Raw genomic sequence first — 23,102 nt, 5'->3', positions numbered from 1 at the left:
AGAGGGCCCACTATAGAGAGGCGAAGTCCCTCCCCTTCCGGGAGCCTCCATGGGACCCCGGAAGCGGAAAATTATACATTGAAGTCAATGGAGAGAGAAAAGTTATCTTTTGATCCCGTTTGAATTGTGCCACGAATGACACATATGATGTTTGTCAATCTTAAACAATCTTTTCCATGTAAAAAAAGTCACAGTTTGTCATAAAACTGTTGAAATATAAGACTATGAAAAATACGCAACTAGAAAGACTACAAATCCCAAATGCATTCTGGGTCGCGTAAGTGATGTCATAGGCGATAATGCTCCAAGACTGGTTGCGACTCGCAAAGAAAAGAAGAAGATCTCGCAATTAAAGCAAAGAAGAAGAAGACTGATTTATTCCCTCCAATAAATATAAGAGATTGCTCCAATAAATTCACTTTTACAAGATGCCTGTGTGCTTTGTACCAGGTTGTAATCACAAAAGTGATCATACCACTTGCTCGTTCTATCGCTTCCCGTCTGGTGAAAGGACCAGGACCAAACATATCAGGTAATATACATTTTTTGCATGGAACATAGTCAAGTTAGATACCTAGCTAGTAGCGAGCATGTTAGTTAGCATTACATTACATTACTTAGCCTTGTCATTTGTATTAGCCTTAACATGAAGTAAACCAAAATGTTTAACAGTAAGAGTAGTCATGATAGTACGTTTTTTGTGAAACATTTGAAGAGTAGCCTATCGCCCCCTCCACCAGGTGCTAAGGGGGCGGGAGGTAGATCTTTTCTACTTTATGCTATCTGCACAAATGGTTAACATTGAACATTAAAAGATCAGGCAGTTCAGGGAGAGTCGAAGGAAGGAAGGAAGGCAGGCAGCTTTGCATGACATTCTTCTGGACGTGTTTCATTGTGATGACAGTGAGGGTGAGTCAATCTGTTTGTTGGAAAGACAGTAGTTGAGTGATTACTGAGAGAAAATTATTAAAAGAGATAATTATTCAGTGTTGTTACTTTAAAGTGTTGTTACTGACCTTTTTCTCTTTTATTTTCTTTACCTCACCTGTAACTGCTGAGACCCTGAGGAACATGCACACTGGACTGACCTGCTCTGGCAACCTGATTTCCACTGTACGTAATAGTATTTGGTTATGGTATATTATTTATATACATCAAAAGCACAATGCACCCCCCAGAGACACACATGTATTGAGTGTGATATTTTGCATTGGTCATGTGAAATCATCTTTACATACTAGAAAACTGTAGGAGCGGCAACTTGTTTTGAAATTTAATTTTTAATATTCGATAATAAAGTTGATCTGTTTTCTTTATTCTTCTCTCTTCCCAGCTCCATCTATCACCATTCTCTGTTCCTGCAGGTCCTGCTTGCTAATCAATGCTCATATTTTTTTACACAATTACAAATAAAGTCAATGTATTGTATGACATGAAGTTGTGCTTCATTCTGAGTCAATAATAAATTCATTCTGCCTTCAACTTCAAAATTATTGTGGACTGCACCGACATCCATGTAGCTGCCCCCCAGTAAGATGAACCAAGCAAAGTTGACACTCAACATACAGCTGTGCTCTTAAGTTTACATGAAGAATGTGAAGTATTAGTAATAACAGGTTTAAATTATTATTAATAGTTAATTATATAATTTTCTCATTGTAGACGAGCAGACAGGGAGCCAGATGAGAAAAGCAGAATATGCAGCTGCCATTTTCCACATGGAAAAGAGAAAGGGCCAAGTGTATTTGAGTGGACAAAAGAGAAATCCCAAATACGAAAAATAAAATTATACAATTTACAGATATGTATACAAATATATATATCCTATATACACCATCATGTATAATGATGGTGTATGATGTAGAAGGAAGTGTTGTAGATAACAAGTAAATATAGAGTTACATACAGATCCATGTTACAGCAAAATATGGAATAACTAAGAAGAACGCAGTATAATAATAATTACATGCAAAAATTAAATAACTGCTCAGCATCTCCACCACAATCCCAATCTGCTGTGTCCTGTTTTCCTCCCCTCTGCATAACATCCCATCACACATACGAAACACAACGCAGAGTCCGAGGGTGTTAAGAGTATGTTTATTTAAATGTCCTCCTCTCTACTGGCCAACACAGGGAGCATATGCTGGGTGTAGAATTGTTCCAGGAGGAGGACATTTCCATGCCATGCAGGGTCTTTGGGGATGGGGATGATGATCGCCTGATCTGCAGCTGTTATATAATATACAATACATTTTTGAAAAACATTTGATCAACAAAAAAGGATTTGGTCAGGATCTAGAGTCAGTGTGTAGTTTATGAATTAATCAATGCTCTCTACAGATGGAGCGATTCATTTCGGACAGTTTGAAACGCGAGGGCCGTGATTGGTACGTGATCTGCCCTCGCTCAAGGGAAAACCTCCAGCTTGACTTGAGACCGCCCCCGTGATAGATAAATGTATTTATAATGAAGCCAGCTGCAATGGATCATTGATCCACCAGGAGGTGCAGTGGGGTTCCACACTGGAGCTCATGTGAAATAAAGTCAGATACAGTACACTGGATGTACAGCGGAACTTTGTTAAGATCCATATGTCACGGATATCATACTCTGTGCTAAATAAGAGACATGTAATCATTTACAAAACATTAACATGTTGTTATTTAACAAAATAATTGTGTTATTCGAAAAAAACGAACGGGAGGAAATGCAGCCCGGCTCTCGATTTTTAATCCTAATTTAATCATCATCTTCACCACGATCATTTATGTTTATGTTCGCCGAATTGACATGAAATCACTGACACATATGAATATACTGTATTCAACTTCATTAAAACGTTATTAACGTGCCTAAACTCAGTAATTCACCAAAAATATGTATATTTTAATGGAGTTTCGTCGGTCGATCAGGATCCCAAAGTGTAACGGAGGGATCCTCATCTGGATGAAGGGTGTTATTTTCCCCATAAAGAACAAGTCGCTGCAAATTATCCCGCTTATTACATGGCCACATTCTCAACAAAGTAACGACATGACTCCCACAATTAATTGAAATGCTTTTATGGATTTAGAAAATGTTTTTATTGATTTAAAAAATAGTTGTATGTATTGATTTAAATTCACATGCATCCGCTAAGAAAAATAGTCCGTTGTTAAAGTTTTTTAAACAGTCTGAATGAAACGGCAGCTCTCAGCTGTGTATTTACACAACTAATGGCCCATCAACCACAGCTCTCTCCCCCCCTCCCCCCCTGATCTTTCTTCTCCAGCAGCTAAATTAACAGTAGGTTACTCTGAGTGACCATAGACTGTATGTGACAAGCTTACAGTTAGTGACGTAACAACACCATAAAAGCTGGTGGGTTGAAAGCAATACGGGAGGTAAAAATAACTACAATAATTGTGACTTATTTATTGTGGCTTTTATGTTTTTAGGTATAAAATGTTATGTAATTCAGGCTTATAGTTCACCCTTCTCTAAAAGCCTTCAACAATGACAATATTCATTGTAGTTTAATAAATCCTTCCAACACACATTGTAAAAAATAGCCTACTGTAAGTTAAGAAATCATTTCAATATGTACATCTTCTGATGTAACAACAATAACATTATAAATAGTAACATAGCTGAACATGGTATTGCACATTTAGCTTTGAGTGTTACTGACCTGAGATGTTTTTATTACATGAATTAAGGTGACTGAGGCTTTTTAACATACAGGGATGCAAACTCATCAGGTATGAAAAAGGTGAGAAGGATCCGAGCCCCCGGCTCCCCCACCCCACGGAATGACAGAGGATTTTAGCAGTCAGAACAACTAAAGCAGCAGTGTTAATAATAACAGAAACGCCAAAGAGTCACATAATAGAAATATATAAAAGCATTTATTTCAAATTGTGGAACAGTCAGTTTATAATTTTGGCAGCACTGTTGAGCATTTTGAAAATGTATTTTCATGCCTCTGTGCAAGGCTTAAGTCTTTTTATCTTTATAGCCACATGGTGTAAAGTAACTAAGTTCATAAACTCAACAAGTACTATACTTGGGCACAATTTTGAGATACTTGTACTTTATTTAAGTATTTCAATGTTTTGCTACTTTGTTCTTCTACTCCACTACAGTTCAGAGGTACATGGTGTACTTTGACTCCACTACATGTATTTAATACCTTTAGTTACTTCACAGATCTGGATTAATTAAGTGAAATATAATCAAGTGTTAAATCAGACTTTAGTTCCACCTGGAGTAAATCCACAAGCTACCCTGCAGTATACAAAGTCATTCAAACTAGCTGCACCTTTAGCAGCTTTGAGAACACTTTCATCACGTTCACATCACGCTCTGCCGCTCCGACAGGGAGCTCTGCTCTGAACACCTGAACGGCCCGTTCTAACAGCTGTTCACCAGCGGTCCAGTCTGTGCCACAGTGACTCCGGACGCACAGTTAATATTAACGAACGCACCCGTAGGTAATGTAGCTGCTGAAGCTAGACCAGGGATCAGGAACCTTTTTGACTGGGAGAGCCATAAAAGCCAAATATTTCTAAATATATTTCATTGAGAGCCATATAGTATTTTTAACGTATAATAAATTAAATATGTCTTACTTTTAATGCAACTTCTGGTGCTGCATGGTTTTGCTGATGGCCTTGTAGTCTGGTTCATACGTGGTGAGGTTGAGCTTCATGCAGGCGTTGAGGCTTCCATCAGTTAAACGTGAGCGTAGGTTGGTCTTAATGTTCCTCATATGCGAGAATGACTGCTCACATGCATATGTAGAGCCAAACATGGTCAATACGGCAATACTCACACGCTGCATTGTGTGGTATGTCACAGGAAGCTCGTTCCAAGTTGTAAGAATCAGCTGGTCTTCAGGTTGAAGATTTTTCATTTTTGTCCACTTGTGTTCCCTCGCCAGCTCTGCTCGCTGTCGCGCAAGACTTTCCAACTCTTCATTAAGTGACTTGAACTTACTCATCCACATGTCTGATGCCTTCAGGTCAGCAACTTCCAGCTCAAAGTCTCCGATAGAGACCCCGGGGATGCATTTCAGGTCGATTTTGTCCACTGCACACTCATGTGGATGAGTGATGAACTTGAAAAGACCAGTGCGCGCACGAAATTCTCCAAAACGTGCTTTGAATGACTGCAGGAGATTGGACGTAAAGCCAGCTAGCTGCTGGAGATCCAGATGTTGAGTGGAGTCACTTGCTAAGCATGCATCTCTAAATTGTTGCAGTCTTTCAAAGTGCAGAAGACGACCGGTTTCAATGTCCCTGAGAAAGACTTCCAGCTTGCTTTCAAATGCAAACACTGCTTGTTGAAGGGATGAGATTGTATTTCCAATACCTTGCATTTTCACATTGAGCTGGTTCAGATGGCCAGTTATGTCCACGAGATAGTGAAACTGCAGGAGCCAGTCAGTGTTGTCTAGCTCGGGATGCTTGAAGCCTTTCATTTCAAGAAAAGTCCGGATTTCACTCAGGCAAGCTGCAAAACGGCTGAGCACCTTCCCCCTTGACAACCAACGCACGTTGCTGTGTAAAAGCAGACCGGGATAATGATTCCCAACTTCTTCTAACAGAGCTTTAAACTGGCGATCATTTAAAGCTCGGGCAACAATAAAGTTGACCACTCGAATGACCAGCGACATCACCTCACCAAGCTCCTGGCCACACGTCTGAGCGCAAAGCGCCTCCTGGTGCAGGATGCAATGAAAACTTAGGATGGCTCTCTTTTCATGTTCACGGAGAAGCGCTACAAATCCTTTGTTCTTCCCAAACATACAGGGTGCACCATCAGTACAGACAGAAATAAGTTTATCCATCGGTAGTTTTTTTTCTTTAGCAAACTCCATAAAAGACGTGAATAAATCCTCTCCTCTTGTTGTCCCTTTCATTGGCAAAACAGCCAAGCTTTCCTCACGCAGTGTGTCCCCTGCAGCATACCTGGCAATTATACTGCACTGAGATAGATGGCTAACGTCTGTTGACTCATCTAACGGGAGAGAAAAGTATGTCCCGGCATTTATGTCCTTAATTTGTGTTTCCTCGACTTGATTTGCCATCATGATGCTACGATCGTGCACAGTTCTTGCTGACAGGGGCATGTCTTTTATTCGTTTGATTATCTTGTCTTTATTTGGGAAGTCATCTAACAGTTCATTGGCCACATCAAGCACGAATGTTTTGGCATACTCGTCATCTGTGAATGGCTTTCCATCCCTTACTATTGCCAAAGCTCCCGCAAAGCTAGCGGAATTCCCGTCACCTTGCTTGGTCCACACACGTAGTTGCTGACTCGTCTGCACTCTCCGCTCTATCTCCTCGCATGCCCTTTTCCTGCTGTCCCCCGCTGGATATTTCGATGCAAATGAAGCATGGTGCGACGTGCGTATCGAAGTGCCACTTTATATTTGACCGTTTCATCGATGCAATTTTATCATTGCATATTAGACATACCGCAGATCCTGCTCTCTCCACAAATGCAAATTCCTCTGTCCACGCAGCCTGGAATGCACGGTAATCATCGTCTTTTTTTCTTTTCGCCATATTTTCCGTTTCAAGGGTTGAAGCGGATAAACTAGTTGGCTATCTGATCAAATTGATTTCTTCACCTTTACAATGACCCGGCATGCTCGCGAGCCATTGGTTCCCGACCCGACCCACGGGTGACCCGTGACCCGTGAAATTTATCTTCAAAACTAATTTCTGTTTACTTTAAAATTATACAGTATTATTAAGAAATATCACAAGTATTTTAAAATCAGTTCCAAACTGATTTTTTTTAATTAATTTTTTTAAACTCAAAATTGTCTGGGAGCCATATGCCATCACCGGAAGAGCCATATATGGCTCGCGAGCCATAGGTTCCCGACCGCGTAGCTAGACCATCATCTCGGAGCAGCAGAGCCTTATTATACATCCATGAGCAGAGCCGACAGGCAGGAAGACTCGTGCACACAGCTCGTACTTCATTATAATATATAAAAAAAGAACACCATGCGTGTCATGATGGCACATAACAGCTCACGGCCGCAGATTACTCCGGGTCCCAGCCCCCCCCATACCCCAAAAATATTTGTATTGCAGATCTACATGAATCACACAAACGACTTATTTTGGATTCAAAACGGCGAATTTCGCCGAAAGGTGACAAGTTTGCATCACTGAACATAGACAGAGCACAACTGAAACATAACATCTGAAACGATGTAACAACATAATACACTTGTGGGGATGCTTGGGATGTGAGTAGTGAGGGACACGGCTTAGAACGGGCGTGTCGCCTGGCAGGACAGGAGAGTGTGTGCACCAGTCTGCCTTGATCTATGAATTCATGTGCGTGACACTCACTGCTGCCCACAGCTGTTTTATAGAAGGAAATTCCTTCACTTCATGAAAGTGTTTTAACCACACACACCTCTACTACACACACATGACGGGTATTATTTCCCCCATAAGGAACAAGTCGCTGCAAATTATCCCGCTTATTACACGGCCAAATTCTCAACAAAGTAACGACATGACTCCCAATATTAATTGAAATGCTTTTATGGATTTAGATTTTTTTTTTATTGATTTAAAAAATAGTTGTATGTATTGATTTAAAAAATAGTTGTATGTATTGATTTAAATTCACATGCATCCGCTAAGAAAGATAGTCCGTTGTTACAGTTTTTTAAACAGTCTGAATGAAACGGCAGCTCTCAGCTGTGTATTTACACAACTAATGGCCCATCAACCAGAGCTCTCTCCCCCCCTCCCCCCTTGATCTTTCTTCTCCAGCAGCTAAATTAATGGTAGGTTACTCTGAGTGACAAGCTTACAGTTAGACACAACACTGTCATTGCAAGTGACCCTCAGTTAGTTGAATTTTTATGTTCAACTGCTAAATTCGTTACTGATAAAAAAGGGCTTCTACTGTACCTAATTACCTTAACACTAGAACCGCCAGAGGTTTTTGTATAGGCCTACCTAAACCCGTCGAATCCCGCTATTAGAATGCAATTTTTAACAACATAGGGTGCTACATAACACACTTTCAGGAAAAGTCAGGGACTGGGAGACTTTAATATTTTATTGAAAAAAAGTTACATTGCACACACACAACAACTCATCACACAAATTGACCTGATTGGCGGTTCTAGTATTAAATAAACTCACTAATTAATGAAACCAGTTCAATACGCATTATTCTTATTCTTATCATTCTTTATGAGCGCAGAAATAGTCATAAAATCAGATCTGTTTTTTAAATGAAATCTGACGGCAGGCAGTTAGCTCTGATCACCTATGACAAATGCGCCGCACCTAATCGCTGGCCATTCAGCCACAGACACTGTTCGAAATGGGGGGGAGCTAGGAGGAGCTTGGCTCCCCCGAAGAGGGAGGGAGCTCCCCTGAAGGCTGACTTTGAGATAAATAGGGGGAGCCCAAAACAATTGTGCATATTTGTGTCACACAGATTAGAAATGTTGAGTTTCTGTAAATAACAGTTCTTGAAATAAATAATAGTTATTGTTCATTACAGTTTCTGAATATTTGTTTTATATTTGTGAATATGTCTGGGTGTTGCCATCTGTATGTGGCGGCGCTGCATTCTTACTTACGTTGCTATGATTATGGCGGTGATGCCGGCGCGGTATTTGAAATGTTCATATTGATATTTTTTTAACTCTGGCTGTGTAATAAAAAAATATGGCAAAACGAAAACAGCCAAGCGTCACAGCTTTTGGATTCACAAGCAAAGAAGCGAAGGAGTCTAAAAATGACAACGTGAACGGAAAACAACTTTTAGTTGGCCGGCTGTAAGCGGCGTTAGGGTCGAGTTTGACAGCTTCACACCGAGGGAGAGGCCTGCCGATGCGGAGCCTGAAGAGGCTTCAACAACGGCCACATCCGCCGGCATAGTGACACCGTCTGTATTAGTAGAAGAGTGTTTTTATAGCAATTGATCGCATCCGCGCTGCTGCGCCAGTCAACAGAGCGTGCGTGTGACATATTTAGTTGCAGGATGTGCTCTGAAAAATAGGGCTCCCCGAAAGCAAATGGGTAATTCGAAAACTGACAGAGCTGCCTCTATACAAATCAAACTGTAGAAGGTGTGAAAGCACCTATTGTTTTAAATAATGGTCGGAATGTGACCTGTGAGCCTTCTGAATTACCGTGGGACAGCACATTCTAAACTACACACATTCTAAACATCTTATCTTATCTTAATAATATCTTCATATTAATAATAATAATAAATCATACAGTATGTGTCCGAAAGGGAGCAGGAGGAAGCAAACACAAAAATATACTGCATATTAAAGCAAACGATTGTAAAGGTTAAAGTATGAGCATAACAAATAAAGAAGTGTAATGTAAACATTTACATTATAATTATGATTATTTAATCTATAAAGACTATATGTTATTGAATTACAAGATTAGATATACTTTAGTTGATCTAAAATATTGATGTGTTAAAATGCTCTTCAAAACACAACTGAAAGTCCATGAAACTTGTCTTTCTGTATTTGTGAATGAAGCGCCATCTCCTGGTTAAAACCTGAAATAGAAAATCTGGCAACGCCCTCTTGGAAAATAGTGGGAGGGCTTAACATTCCTCTAAACTGGCCGCTTCAATCTGAGCAACTAAAACAAAACACGGGAGTGTATCTTGTTCTTGTGAACACTAATGTTTTCCACAGCATACACAGAGACCACGAAGTTCTTAAGGAGAAAACTAGTTGCTAAAACAAAACACGTTAGTGTACCTTGTTAGCTAATGTTAGCTAGCTGACATTAACGTTAAACATTGCACTCATATTACTCACTGAAACTTTGTAAAGCCGGTCCCGCATGCTGGCTCTTACAGAACCGACTAACTCCCCTTTCGTGTATGTACAGCTCTCAACATGCCCAGACTTGTAGTGATTTTCACCTCGTTTTATACTTTTTCGCCTCATTCTGAAAGAAACAGGTGAAATTTGCTAACGTGACGGCCATCTTTGTGATGGTTACGCGTATTGTGCGAGACCAGGGACCTGTAGTTCACTGAGCGGTTTCACACAAAAAAATGTGTAACTTCACAGTTTTACGACACATTTGAATTTTTTTGACTTGCAAAATGTTCTTTTAAATTGACAAACATCATATGTGTCATTCGTGGCACAATTCAAACGGGATCGAAAGATGACTTTTCTCTCTCCATTGACTTCAATGTATAATTTTCCGGTTCCGGGGTCCCATGGGTCGGAAGTAGCTCAACAAGAGAGTAATGTCAAATGACAGTACAATTGACCAATCATATCTTCCCTAAATGGGTGGGCTTTATTATCGCGGACTTTATGACAAGTTCCGCCAGCTGGGAAGTTTATGCAAGTGCTATAACCATAGACACAACGGGTCAAGATTTCCATAGCAACAACAACTTCCTGTCATCAGCGTAAACTCTCCTTCAAAATAAAAGCATGTCCATACAAAATAGGAAGCCAAGCCAAATTACACTTAAGATATACAACTGCAACGAAAGTAACAAACACAATAACAAATATCCTTTTCAATTTCAAAGAACACAAATTGGGTTATTTACAGGTGTTGTTTTGTGTGGTAGAGGGTCGCTGTCATTGATGCGTTTTGCACCCCGGGCCGTTGTTTTGATATTCCGCTGAAGTATACGCTGTGACGTAATAACTCTTTCTTTTTTTTTTCAAGGGAAGGGGGTTCAGAAGGCCTAGGTATAAAAGTCACGGCTTGCCCTTGTCATGTACATGAACTTCATTACTTACAATAAAAAAGCACTAATTAGAGGTTTATTGAGGAAAAACTCTCAACTAGTGGCCTATTATTTGTAGAATACGGTCATGTAGAATAAGGCATTAATAAGTGTTTTATAAGTACCTTAATATAAAGTGTTACCACTGTATCTACTCCCCAGTCACAGATCAACTAGAGTAAAGATAACAGTGGATTCTCTGTTCTGTGTAGTTGGTAGCTCAGAGGAAATAAGAACGGGATCCATATGTGTTTGCCACAGAGGCACCAACAACAACACCACTTGGACATTTTAGAAGGGAAAATGTTGATAATATATCTGTTCCCTGAATACACAGTAATAGCAGCCTACTGTTTCAATTGGGTCCCCGGCATTGCTTTATTATAATACCTTAAATATATCTAATAAAATATTGATTTCATACTACTCATTCCCATATCAGACACACACACCTGCACCATTTGGTATAAGATAATAAAAAGCATACAAAGGCAGTCATAACATAGTGGCAGCAGATAGATATTTAACTCATGTCACCATAAATAAATGCCTTCAAACACACACAGTGCACATGTCCATACAAGCTCTTTTACTGCTTTTCTGAAAGTCTTGTTAATGCAGCAACATGTACACTCTCTCAGCTGCCGGGAGCTTCCATTAGAGGGCTTGGAAAAGGCCCACTCCTCTCAAAGAGCTGAGGATTTCTTTCTAGTGCTGCTCCTGAGTGATGAGTGATGATTGGAGAGGGGTTGCAGAGATGAAGCAGTTTGTGATGAGAGAAAAATGGCAGGGTAGTGGTGGCGGTGTGTATGTGGGTGGAGGGGAACACCCAGCGGGTTGTATTTCCCCCGTCAAACCGGCGCCCCCGCCCACAGCCTAGGGTGTGCTGTGCCATCAATTTAGATGACGGTGCAAATTAGAAAAAGAAGCCAGGGGTTCTGCAACAACTAAAGCTCTAATTATTACTTATTTCCTGGCAATTTAATATCTATCACAGGATGTTTAAATCGTCTTCTGCTCATTTAAAGAGCAGACGTGTACAGAGCAGAAGTCAGCAGAGGCACAAAGAGTTAATATTCTTCCTGTCTTATCTGCGGGGCTTAAACTGTGAAAGATAAGAGAAAAATGTGACTCCATAAGTTCTCTAAACCCTCATTATTTTAAAAAGGTGGTGTTTCTTTCCACTGTCACCAGAGACTTTCTTACATTTGGAAACGTCAGGTTCAACTAGAGCCAATCAATCGGCAGTGTCCTGTATGTCAAACATCAAGTGCTGCTGTCCTCGCTTCCCTTCTTTTCAACTTTATCACTACCCAATGTTACAACTCCACTACAAGAGCTCATTAGAAGGTACTGACTCATTTGCACTGAGGCCAGCACTAAGGGGGGGAATAATCCAGAGGGTCTGAACAACTCAAAAGGACTGCCTAGATAAGACGTGATGCCTCAGAAAGGAAGTTGTTTATCGGCTTTGCTCCCAAAAACATTTCTAAAAGAAGGCGTTAAACCCATGCAGCTTTTAAATAATTCATCTTCTGCTATTTCCTAATAACATACCTGCTAGCAAAGAGCTCGCTTATCGATTGATCGTCATCATATATCATATTGATAACTGCTTTGTCTCCTTAATGACAGCTTTCAGTCTCGCTCTGGCAGTGTTTCTGGTTTTTATTTTTGGTTATTAACACATTTTCTGATGTACAATGTCACTGATGATGTATATTATTTAATGTCACATGCCAGTCCGTGCCCATAAAAAAAGCTTGTTTAATAGCGGTAGCTTCAAAGGTCCACAGAGGCTGTTATAAAGAACTTTGATGGTCTGATTTTCTTTGTTCCTGGCTACATGGTCCAGAATATTGTTTCCCCTGGTAGGGGAGTGGATATTGCTTGTTTGACTAAAATCAATAGGTACAAGAAAAAAATAATCTGGTTGTGTTGCATATCCATCAAAGAGCAAACATATAACAGATGACTAATGACCTCATTCATTAATAACCTTGAACCACAGATACCAATTATACTTCTAGTCTGGAACTGAGTTGTTGAGATGAAAAAAGAATCAGAGTTGCGGGGAAAAAAAGAATATACAATTAAAGATGATGTGATTTTCATGCTCAGCATGAGCACAAACAAAAGCTGTCGGCCCTACTTGACTTTATAGATTAGTATTGCAGTACAAACCATTCAGACTCAGACTTTATGGGAATGAAGGACCCAGACTTCAGAAAATAACAATGTGATCACAAGTGAAGTGAGAGGAGACAGCAGGAGACCCTCAACTAACGGCTGAACTCTTGCTTGACAATTACTGCTGTAGAGTCTGAGTGTATGTGTGTTGTGTAATACTATGTAAGATACACAGTTATCAATCACTGGGCCCAGACAAACTGAAAGTACACACACACACACACACACACACACACACACACACACACACACACACACACACACACACACACACACACACACACACACACACACACACACACACACACACACACACACACACACACACACACACACACACACACACACACACACACACACACACACACACACACACACACACACACACAGTTATTGCAGTTGTCACCATGGTCTTTAGTAGAGAACGTTGGGACATGAAAGTCTAAAGTCGCATGTCACTATTTGTGCTTATATCAGAGCCCAATGCATGACACCTTGACACCCCCAACCAACCCACACACACCAAAGGGCAAAAAACAAAAACAGTGTGTCACTCCACTAAATGCATGCATGGCACACTGTGTGATGAGTGAAAAAGAAGAAGATGTTAGCTAGATGTTTAAAAGATGCTTTTGCCTTGTTTTCTAATGTGCTGTCAGCTCTCTGGAAATCTGATGGGTTTAAGTTTCTAATAGGAAGCTAGAATGAGGTAAAACAATCCTGCCTTAGTGATGGAAGGATGAGTAATACAAGTTAAATTAAGATGCCTTCTCGACAACTACATAATTATTCAATAGTCAAAAGTACAGCGCAACTTTATTAATTTATATAAGTTTGATTATTTCATTTATATTATTACCTTTTATTAAAGGCTAATTCTGGTGTATTACAATTTGGGCTTTGGTTGGGCTAGTATTTATCTTGGTTATGATAATAAACACCAAAGTTGGTTGGTCAGATCTAACATAATGGCATATTCATTCCAAAGAAGTCTAAGAGGAAACTGGATCAGTCAGTCGACGACATAAACAGACCAATAGTTAATCCAGAATATGAAAACTACATTAAGTACATTAGCGCAAAGTTGAAACAGGAAGTGGCACAATCAAACTGTGTAGTAGATCAATGAATTTAACATTTACAATTCTCTTCCAAATAAATTGGACTAACATAGAGGTTTCTGACTGCTTGTTTTTTCACATGGGCCACATGACTAATGGGAATAGGCAAGCTAGCAATACAGCTAGCATGACTATACGCTAGCATTGAACACCTTCTACCACTATAGTTAGCTCAGTTACAGTTCTTTTTTTTTACTTTATACATTATATGTGGAGGAACTTAAGTCTGCTAGGCTGTCAGTGTCTCTGATATACATATCACCTTTAAACCACGGTAATTGAGATCTGAGCACAATACAAACTTCCATGATCAGATGTGTTCAGACAAGGATCATATGTGAAATACCAAGGCTACCAAGTGTATATGAAGTTACAATATATATAGGATAGTTTCTGCACGACCAAATGGTGACACAACTGTGTTAGTGCCCACTCAGTTATCTGAAGATGTTATGACAGAAAACACACTCCCCATAACCCCTGTCCACCCAACACACACTGTGGTTACTCACGTAGTCTTTTGAGTCCTCATCAATCGTCTGATGATAAACACAGATGAGGAAAGAAGTCAGAAAAACAGACAAAACTTTTTCTCTAGTATGTACTTGAGGCCTTTCTAAAAGCTTATCAGTATATTGGACAATTATGGTGATAATGGAATGGAGGAGAGACACAGCTGCCTGTACAGGGGTTACTTTACGGCCCCGGCCACACGAGGACGAAAACGGTCGTTTGCGTTACTGTTTAGTGTCATATAGACCGTTCGGCCACATGAGGACGACCGAATATGACAGTAAACAACTGCGGAAACGATAACGGGTCCCAAGGTGGATAGAACGGCATACGCAACGCTCTGGGGGGTCCAACGGCTCCGTGTGTGCGCCCTATACGATCATTTTCTGATAATGATGACGCAATAGCCCAGCCTCTCCCCACCTCTGCTGCTCACCCCCGCGTCAAAGTAAACTGCACACTGAATTCAGATTATTTATCTTTTTCTCGATATGGACATAAATGCGAGTGAAGTCTAATCTGACAGGACGGAGACACGCAGCTCTGCTCACCTGCAGCTCCTCCCGCTGTGATGCAGCGGTGAACGGAGCAAAACACACACTTCAAGTCAGATCATCACCCTTAGCTATTTTAATTACCTCTCAAACTGCCTAAACTAGTTATAAATATGTTTATTTTTACTGTCGGGTCACTCTTTACCGGATCAGCTACTGCATGAGACAGACACTGACGCTGTCCGAAGAGAGGGAGGAACAAGAGAGGCTCCGTGTATTTTATTATTATATTATATAGATTCGTTATTCATTTGTTTTAAAGCTCAATAAATAACAAAGAAGACCTTTGACCGGCACTTTTATAATTTTGTCCGGAAGATTTAAACTTTAACACACGTTGACTGGCGAAAAACTCTGCCCGGTTCCCTCGGCCCCCACCGCGGAGAATAAAAAGAAGGGCAACCATGACAACCATGCTTCTTCTCTGCTTTTGTGGAGGAAGTTACAGCGCCAAGTACAGGCTCCTGCATATGTACTGCAGCGTCTCCAGCGGTTGGAGCTAAACAGAGCTGTCTCGTGTGGACAGACACTATCCGGTGAATATTGCGTGTGGACGGAAGCTTTTTTGCGTTTGCGTTAATCCTATGCATTTAGCCGTATGCGTCGTCGTGTGGCCGGGGCCTAAAGTTCAATAATAAAAGTAATGTGTGAATGTTTTTGTGTATAATGCGTGCCCTGTTTGTGGCACAAAACCTTTAGATTTTTAAGCACTCGCGGTCATATTTCCCAACTAAATAAAAAAAGACGATAACATTAATAATACAACATCTTAAAAGTAATGAAAAGTGATTTTACCTTGATAATTTAGTGACTGAGTACTACACATTATCCACAACCTTTTAATCTATTTTAAATAAATATATTTCTAAGATTTATGACCCAGTATTCACACTTCTATGAATATGGATACCTAATGGCACATTCTATGTGTCTGACGCCATAAGCCTGAATGCAATGAGTTAAAGGTGAAAATATGATTCAGTCATATTTTCAGTTGTTCATCTTCCTTCGAGACATCAGAGTTCATCATTAGGGTTATGCTCAGGGCAGAAATCAAGAAAGAGACAAACAGAGAAGCATAAAAAATTGTTTTTACTGATGTAACTTCAGATTACCTCTTCGCTTCTCCGATTCAAGGCTTCCCAGTGTTTAGCTGGTCTGAAGATTCAACTTCCTCAAGCATGCTAATTAAAAAAAATCAGTCAGATACTGTAGGGCGACTGCTGCACTACAAACTAGCTTAGCCAAAAAGGAACAACATCAGAAGGAATTTATGTCATTGCTTAATCCCTTTGATCACAGGCTCCTGGAATAGTCACTAAATGTCAAAGCACGCTGCAATGTTCTTTGTTAGCCCACACAGAAATACTATAATGGCATGTGACTACAGTATGTACTACAAGTTAAGGACAGTTTTTATGAAAAACATTCTACATAATTAAAACAAATGAAATATTTTGCCTTTATTTCCATGTGTATCCACATGTGAAGGGGTGTGCCAGCATCCAGGGCTATAGGAATAAGCTCATTTAAAATGTTGATAATTTTTTATATAAATAATAGTCGCGTTCACACCGCAGTACTTTTCCCACTTTAGTTCCGCGATAGTTCAGAAATGTCGCGTTCACACCAAAAAGAGCCGTGACTAAAATTAGTTAATCAGAACCTTTTTTACCGCCTTTTCCATCCCTGCCAGAGAGCAGGTACTTTTGTGGGAGAAAAAGGTTCCTGATTGGCTGGGCGGAATGCAAACCACGCCCCGTAAAACTCCCAAAAGGTTTTGTGAAGCCGCCCTTTTATTATCCTCGCATTAGCAGCATTAGCATTAGCCCAGCGAAGAAACGCAGAGTGACTAACTTATGGCAACACAAAAGACAAAATGGGAGCGGTGGAGATGAGGAGGTGTCTGCGTTCTGTTGATTTACTCGGAAGGCTTCAGTAGAAGCTGCTGGGAGTCCCAGCAGCTTCTACTGAAGCCAGTCCCCAACTCCGGGGACTTCCGGCCGGGGACTTTGGGTGGCAGTATACGCCATGAAGTTGTTTGCGGCCTGCCAGTAAACCCAAAGCAGAAGAAGAAGAAGTGACGTCAGCGGCTTAATTTGCCTAATCCTTCCCCAGGAACTTATTCCGGTGTGAACGCGATCTGATCTGTAACTCTTTAGTTCTGATGAACTAAGTTCTGATGAACCTTTGTGGGAAAAGTATTGCGGTGTGAATGCGCCTTATGAAAGAGGACAATTAAAAAGCCTTACCATCTTGTATTTTTCACTCCTAAACACGCCAATATGATCAATTGAAGGATCTCACTATTCTTCCAGTAGTGTACTGGCCATCTGGCAAACATCTGGCATCAAAAAGTCTTTCACAGTTTAAACAACATACTGTCTGTGTGTATGCCTATTATTTTTGGGTTCATATGAGAGCAGTGGCGGCGCCCAGGTATAGCTGGGGTAGGCTACAGCCATACCAAGAAATGGCTTAGCCCCACCATGAAAAATTATGTTAAAGTAAGCAAATTAAATAAAATAAAAAAATATATTAATAAAAATAATTAATAAAATCACACATCCCTGCGATGTGAATATCGCGCATGCGCATATCACGGTTATCGCCATGACACGATATATCGTTCAGCCCTAGCGTGTATGTAATTACATTGCAAATACTGATTTGAGCCCCACCACTGTATGGGTTAGCCCTACCATAGATTACAAAAATACTCTGGCGCCGCCACTGTTTGAGTGTGTGCTTTCTGCATGTTCCACGACTGGGTTCACTGGCTTTCCCCACCAATTAAGTAACATGTTTTGTTGTCTAACGGACATACACCTCATTTTACTATCAGAATTTGATCAATTTGCTTTGATTATATTTAGAAAGTGGATAAGAGCCACACAAATTAGCATGAGCCAAGCAAAAAGCCGGTAAGTTTTTATATTTATATATTATTACACTTAAAATTAAGGTTTATTATGAATGTATCGATGTAGTGTTTCAAATGTAACTTATACAATAGCCTAGACAGAAACTGCAGCCACAGCCAAACTAGCAGCAGCAGTCACTAGCAGCAGCAGTCACTGGCAGTAGCAGTCAACCCCTGCTTGACCTGCAGGACAGACAAACCGTTGCGACTAGTTTCCACATAGTTAGCATCAGTTGTCCCCAAATTGTCTTTGTCGTTGAGGCGGATCAAATTTCAGCAAAGGAACTGGAAGGGTCCGTTGGGGGATCTGCTGCCATCTGCTGCAGCCCCTTCACGGGCCAGGGGGAAATTCTAGATGTCTGCATTTGTAGCTAAGAACATTAGTCAGACTGTTTTACTCAAAAAGCATTAACGACTTCATCAACAGGAGGGATTCAGCGTCACAGGGTATTTGTGTTCTGCTTCCTGACCTTGCTGACTAACCAGAAATAAAACAAAGAGCTTTAAATCTTCCAGCTTCTTAGGAGAGATAAATAAAATATGTTGTCGTGAACAATGTAAGCTGCTCAGGGTAAAGGGAAAATCACCTCCATGCGTTGAGTGCAGATCACACTCTAAATAAAAAATAAGATTAATTATCTAAAGGAGTAAGGAGGCTAAAAATTGCCTGTGTTAACCATCATTCTTTTATACAGTTACTGATGCATTACTGGGTTATTTGCCTTGATGTATCATTGGCTCTGTCAGTGAACTTGTACATTATGAGGATGGATTTCTCTCCATTCATCATCACTGCTATACTGCCAGTCAAAGTTATAGTTGGTCTGTAGTAGAGATTTGCATCGGTGCACCGGCATAAACGTTCAAGATCCGAGTGCACCGGTTGAAAGAGTGCACATCAGCTACAGTTTAGGTTGAACTTGCGATGCGTCGATTGCGTAGCCAACCATGTCTCCTAAAAATTACGTTCCCACAGAGCTAAACTGCATTACGTTTAGCTAGAAACGTATTTTCTCCCACGTTACGTTCGTTATGAACGTATCTCAAATAGGTTTATTTTCTACATATCTTCTAGAAACATATTTTCTCCCACGTTACGTTTCTTATGAACGTATCTTAAATACGTGTATTTTCTACATAGCTTTGCCATTTATTGTCTTGCTTATAATAATGATAATAGTCATTTATAAATATCATTTTAGAGCACACATTTGAAATCAGTAGGCGAGGCTGTAATTTCGCCAGCTGTCATGAGCGAGGCAGAAAATAATAGTTTTAACAGGCCAAAAAGCTGCTGTGTCGTTTATTGCACCTCAAACATTAAAACAAATCCAGAGTTACATGTTTCTGTACTTCCTCTAAGAAGAAAGGACACTAACAGAAGATCTCTGTGACGCCGGATGTGGTGTTGTTAATGTGATATGATATCCGAAAAAAAATTCAGTTTTGGATGGCCGAAGACACTACACTACCCATAATCCCCAGCTATCGTTTGGGACTACAGTCCCGTTGACAAACTCCGTGATTAATCTTCAAGCTCTGGGATTGGATGTTGGAGTGGCAGTGCGCCAAGGTTACTCCGAGCATCAAGCTCTTTGAAATGGAATGAAACCACGGTGGACTATTCAAAACTGGAATCGAACGCCCCCCCAGAACTACACATGCTAGCTATTGTGTTTCGCAACATGTTCTCTATGGCACGTCTCTACTGGGAATTGTAGTTTTAAAAGACGTTTTCGTTCTTCCCAAAATTAGAAGTAGACAGTATTAAACTATGTACAGCCCTGGAGGTTTAGGCGATAGGAAACAAATTGGTGTGTACAAATTTAAAACATGTAATAATAATAATAATAATGCATTTATTTTATAAGGCGCCTTTCAAGGCACTCAAGGTCGCCGTACAACAAGGTTAAAAACAATTTTTACAAACATAGTTAAAAGCAAAACACAGTTTAAAAACATAACTACTAAAAACATACAGCTTGCAGCACAGGTCAGCCATACGCTTGCCTGAACAGGTGGGTTTTGAGGTGAGTTTGGAAAGTGGTGATAGTGTCCATGTTTCTAATATCAGGGGGGAGGGAGTTCCAGAGGTGAGGGGCAGAGCGGCTGAAGGCTCTTGACCCCATGGTGGAGAGACGGGCTGGGAAAACTTTGAGAGTGATGGAGGAGGCAGACCTAAGAGACCGGGTGGGAATGTTGACATGGACAAGGTCAGACAGGTATGGGGGGGCGAGGTTATGAATGGCTTTGAAAGTATGAAAGAGGATCTTGTAGTCAATGCGGTGTTTAATGGGAAGCCAGTGGAGTTGGTGTAGTACAGGGGTGATGTGACTGATGACAGGGGTTCTGGTGATGATACGGGCAGCAGCGTTTTGGACCAGTTGGAGTTTGTGTAGGTGTTTGTGGGGGAGACCATAGAGAAGGGAATTGCAATAGTCCAAGCGGGAGGTGACGAGAGAGTGGACCAGGATAGCGGCACTGTGGGGAGTGAGTGAGGGGCGGAGGCGGTTGATGTTTCTGAGATGAAAATAGGCAGACCGGATGGTGTTGTTGATATGGGTGTGGAAGGAGAGGGTGCTGTCGAGGACGACACCCAGACTCTTGACCTGAGGGGAGGGGGAAACCGGGGAGTTGTCGATGGTGAGAGTAAAACTGGGTTGCTTGGTGAGTGTGAGTTTTGAACCAATGAGGACTACCTCAGTTTTATCACTGTTGAGTTTTAGGAAATTTGAGGTGAACCAGGATTTGATTTCCTGTAAACAGGTACAGAGGGAGGGGGGTGGGAAGGTGGAAGAGGGTTTGGAGGAGACGTATAGCTGGGTGTCGTCCGCATAGCAGTGGAAATTGATGTTATGTTTACGGAAAATCTGTCCAAGGGGGAGGAGGTAGATGATGAAGAGGATGGGGCCAAGGACAGAGCCCTGGGGGACACCGGAGGAGATGAGGGAGGGATGGGATGTGAATGATTTTAACTGAATTAACTGAGTACGGCCGGAGAGATATGAGTGAAACCAGTCTAGGGGTGTGTCAGATAAGCCAATGGATGTAAGTCGGTCAAGGAGGGTGGAGTGGGAAATGGTGTCAAAGGCTGCACTTAAATCAAGGAGGATGAGGATGGATAATTGTCCAGAGTCAGCTGCTATCAGGAGGTCGTTTGTGATTTTAATGAGGGCTGTTTCTGTACTGTGACGGGGGCGAAAACCGGTAATTACTAAATGGGTGAAAATCCCTTGTATCCATAATGGCCAGCATTAATATATACCCACATGACAGCTCATTGTTACTTTGTAATTCTACTCCACTACAATTCAGAGGTTAACCTGATATTGTTACTCCACTACATTTATTTTAGTTACTTTTCAGATTCTGATTAATGATGTGAATATATAAACAACCCTTAAATCAGACTTTAGTTACACCTGAGTAAAATTCAGGAAAGGTGATTGTCAAGTGCCAACAATCAGGAGAGATATTTGATAGTTGGTGCTTGAGAAGACTAAATATTTATCTGCAGATCTCTATAAAGTACAGTGGGGCAAAAAAATATTTAGACAGCCACCAATTGTGCAAGTTCTCCCACTTAAAAAGATGAGAGAGGCCTGTAATTTTCATTCTAGGTATAGCTCAACTATGAGAGACAAAATGAGAAAAAAAAAATCAAGAAAATCACATTGTCTGATTTTTAAAGACTTTATTTGCAAATTATGGTGGAAAATAAGTATTTGGTTAATAACAAAAGTTCATCTCAATACTTTGTTATATGCCCTTTGTTGGCAATGACAGAAGTCAAACGTTTTCACAAGTCTTCACAAGGTTTTCACACACTGTTGCTGGTATTTTGGCCCATTCCTCCATGCAGATCTCCTGTAGAGCAGTGATGTTTTGGGGCTGTCGCTGGGCAACACGGACTTTCAACTCCCTCCAAAGATTTTCTATGGGGTTGAGATCTTTGACAGCTCTTTGGTCTTGGCCATAGTGGAGTTTGGAGTGTGACTGTTTGAGATTGTGGACAGGTGTCTTTTATACTGATAACGAGTTCAAACAGGTGCCATTAATACAGTCAACAAGTGGAGGACAGAGGAGGCTCTTAAAGAAGAAGTTACAGGTCTGTGAGAGCCAGAAGTCTTGTTTGTTTGTAGGTGACCAATTACTTATTTTCCACCATAATTTGCAAAAAAATTCATTAAAAATCAGACAATGTGATTTTCTGGATTTTTTTTCCTCATTTTGTCTCTCATAGTTGAGGTATACCTAGGATGAAAATTACAGGCCTCTCTCCTCTTTTTAAGTGGGAGAACTTGCACAATTGGTGGCTGACTAAATACTTTTTTGCCCCACTGTATATTCATTACTCGTTATTCTCTACTAATAGTGAATTCAAAACTGTATATAATTGCTATTTTGCACATCCCTTTCAAGATTTTCTAAGTTTTATTGACATATCATAATACACAACTGGTGTAGTTATTCAATGAATGAAAAACTTGGGGCGCAGGTTCCTCACTCCACCATTAAACTGTCATATTCTGCACATTTCTTATACTATCTACATACATTAATGTGTATAATATCAGTTAAAATAAGTGCTTCAACATAGTTAACATTGCAGGGAAGCAATATATTAGACTTTAAGCACTTTGTCAGGCTTAATATTTATCTGTAGATAGATACCCCCAAAGCTTTTTTCTTATTTGAAAAAAGACCTGAACCTAAAGTATTCTTTAATGTGTTAATAAAGGTTAATTAGATTGTCTGTTTTGCACATCCTCCTATTAATATCTTTGTACATCGTGCACTAAATTGTTTTATTGTAGAGATCACTTACAGTATCTTCTTGATTTTTTATATTCTATATTTCTACTTTCCCCCTATGAAAGTATGTACTCTTATAATTGTTTTCATCAAATAACATTATTCAACAAAAATAACATTATTCAACAAATATAATTCAATAACGTGCTTTAACCACTAGGCGGTGCACACAAGGTACACACAGCATACTAATAATAACTTTGTATTATTAGTGTA

The 23,102-nt window shown here is 40.3% G+C and overlaps 1 protein-coding gene across 37 annotated transcripts in view; it reads right to left on the bottom strand.

Annotated features, from left to right (window-relative positions):
* The window catches only part of ptprfa (protein tyrosine phosphatase receptor type Fa), a 353,673-nt gene that overhangs the window by 52,471 nt on the left and 278,100 nt on the right, over nucleotides 1-23,102 (bottom strand). For 22 of the 37 annotated variants that reach the window (XM_079641196.1, XM_079641214.1, XM_079641191.1 and 19 more), the window contains one exon: nucleotides 14,594-14,620. The exons of the other annotated variants lie outside the window; for them this stretch is intronic. In XM_079641196.1, the coding sequence (XP_079497322.1) occupies nucleotides 14,594-14,620 (27 nt within the window). The remainder of the gene's footprint in view (nucleotides 1-14,593; nucleotides 14,621-23,102) is intronic. 37 annotated transcript variants of the gene reach the window in all.

The sequence above is a fragment of the Notothenia rossii genome, assembly GCF_949606895.1.
Source record: "Notothenia rossii genome assembly, chromosome: 1".
NCBI lineage: Eukaryota > Metazoa > Chordata > Actinopteri > Perciformes > Nototheniidae > Notothenia > Notothenia rossii.
Note: the sequence above shows the minus strand (reverse complement) of the source record. Positions and strands in the feature narration are given on the sequence as shown.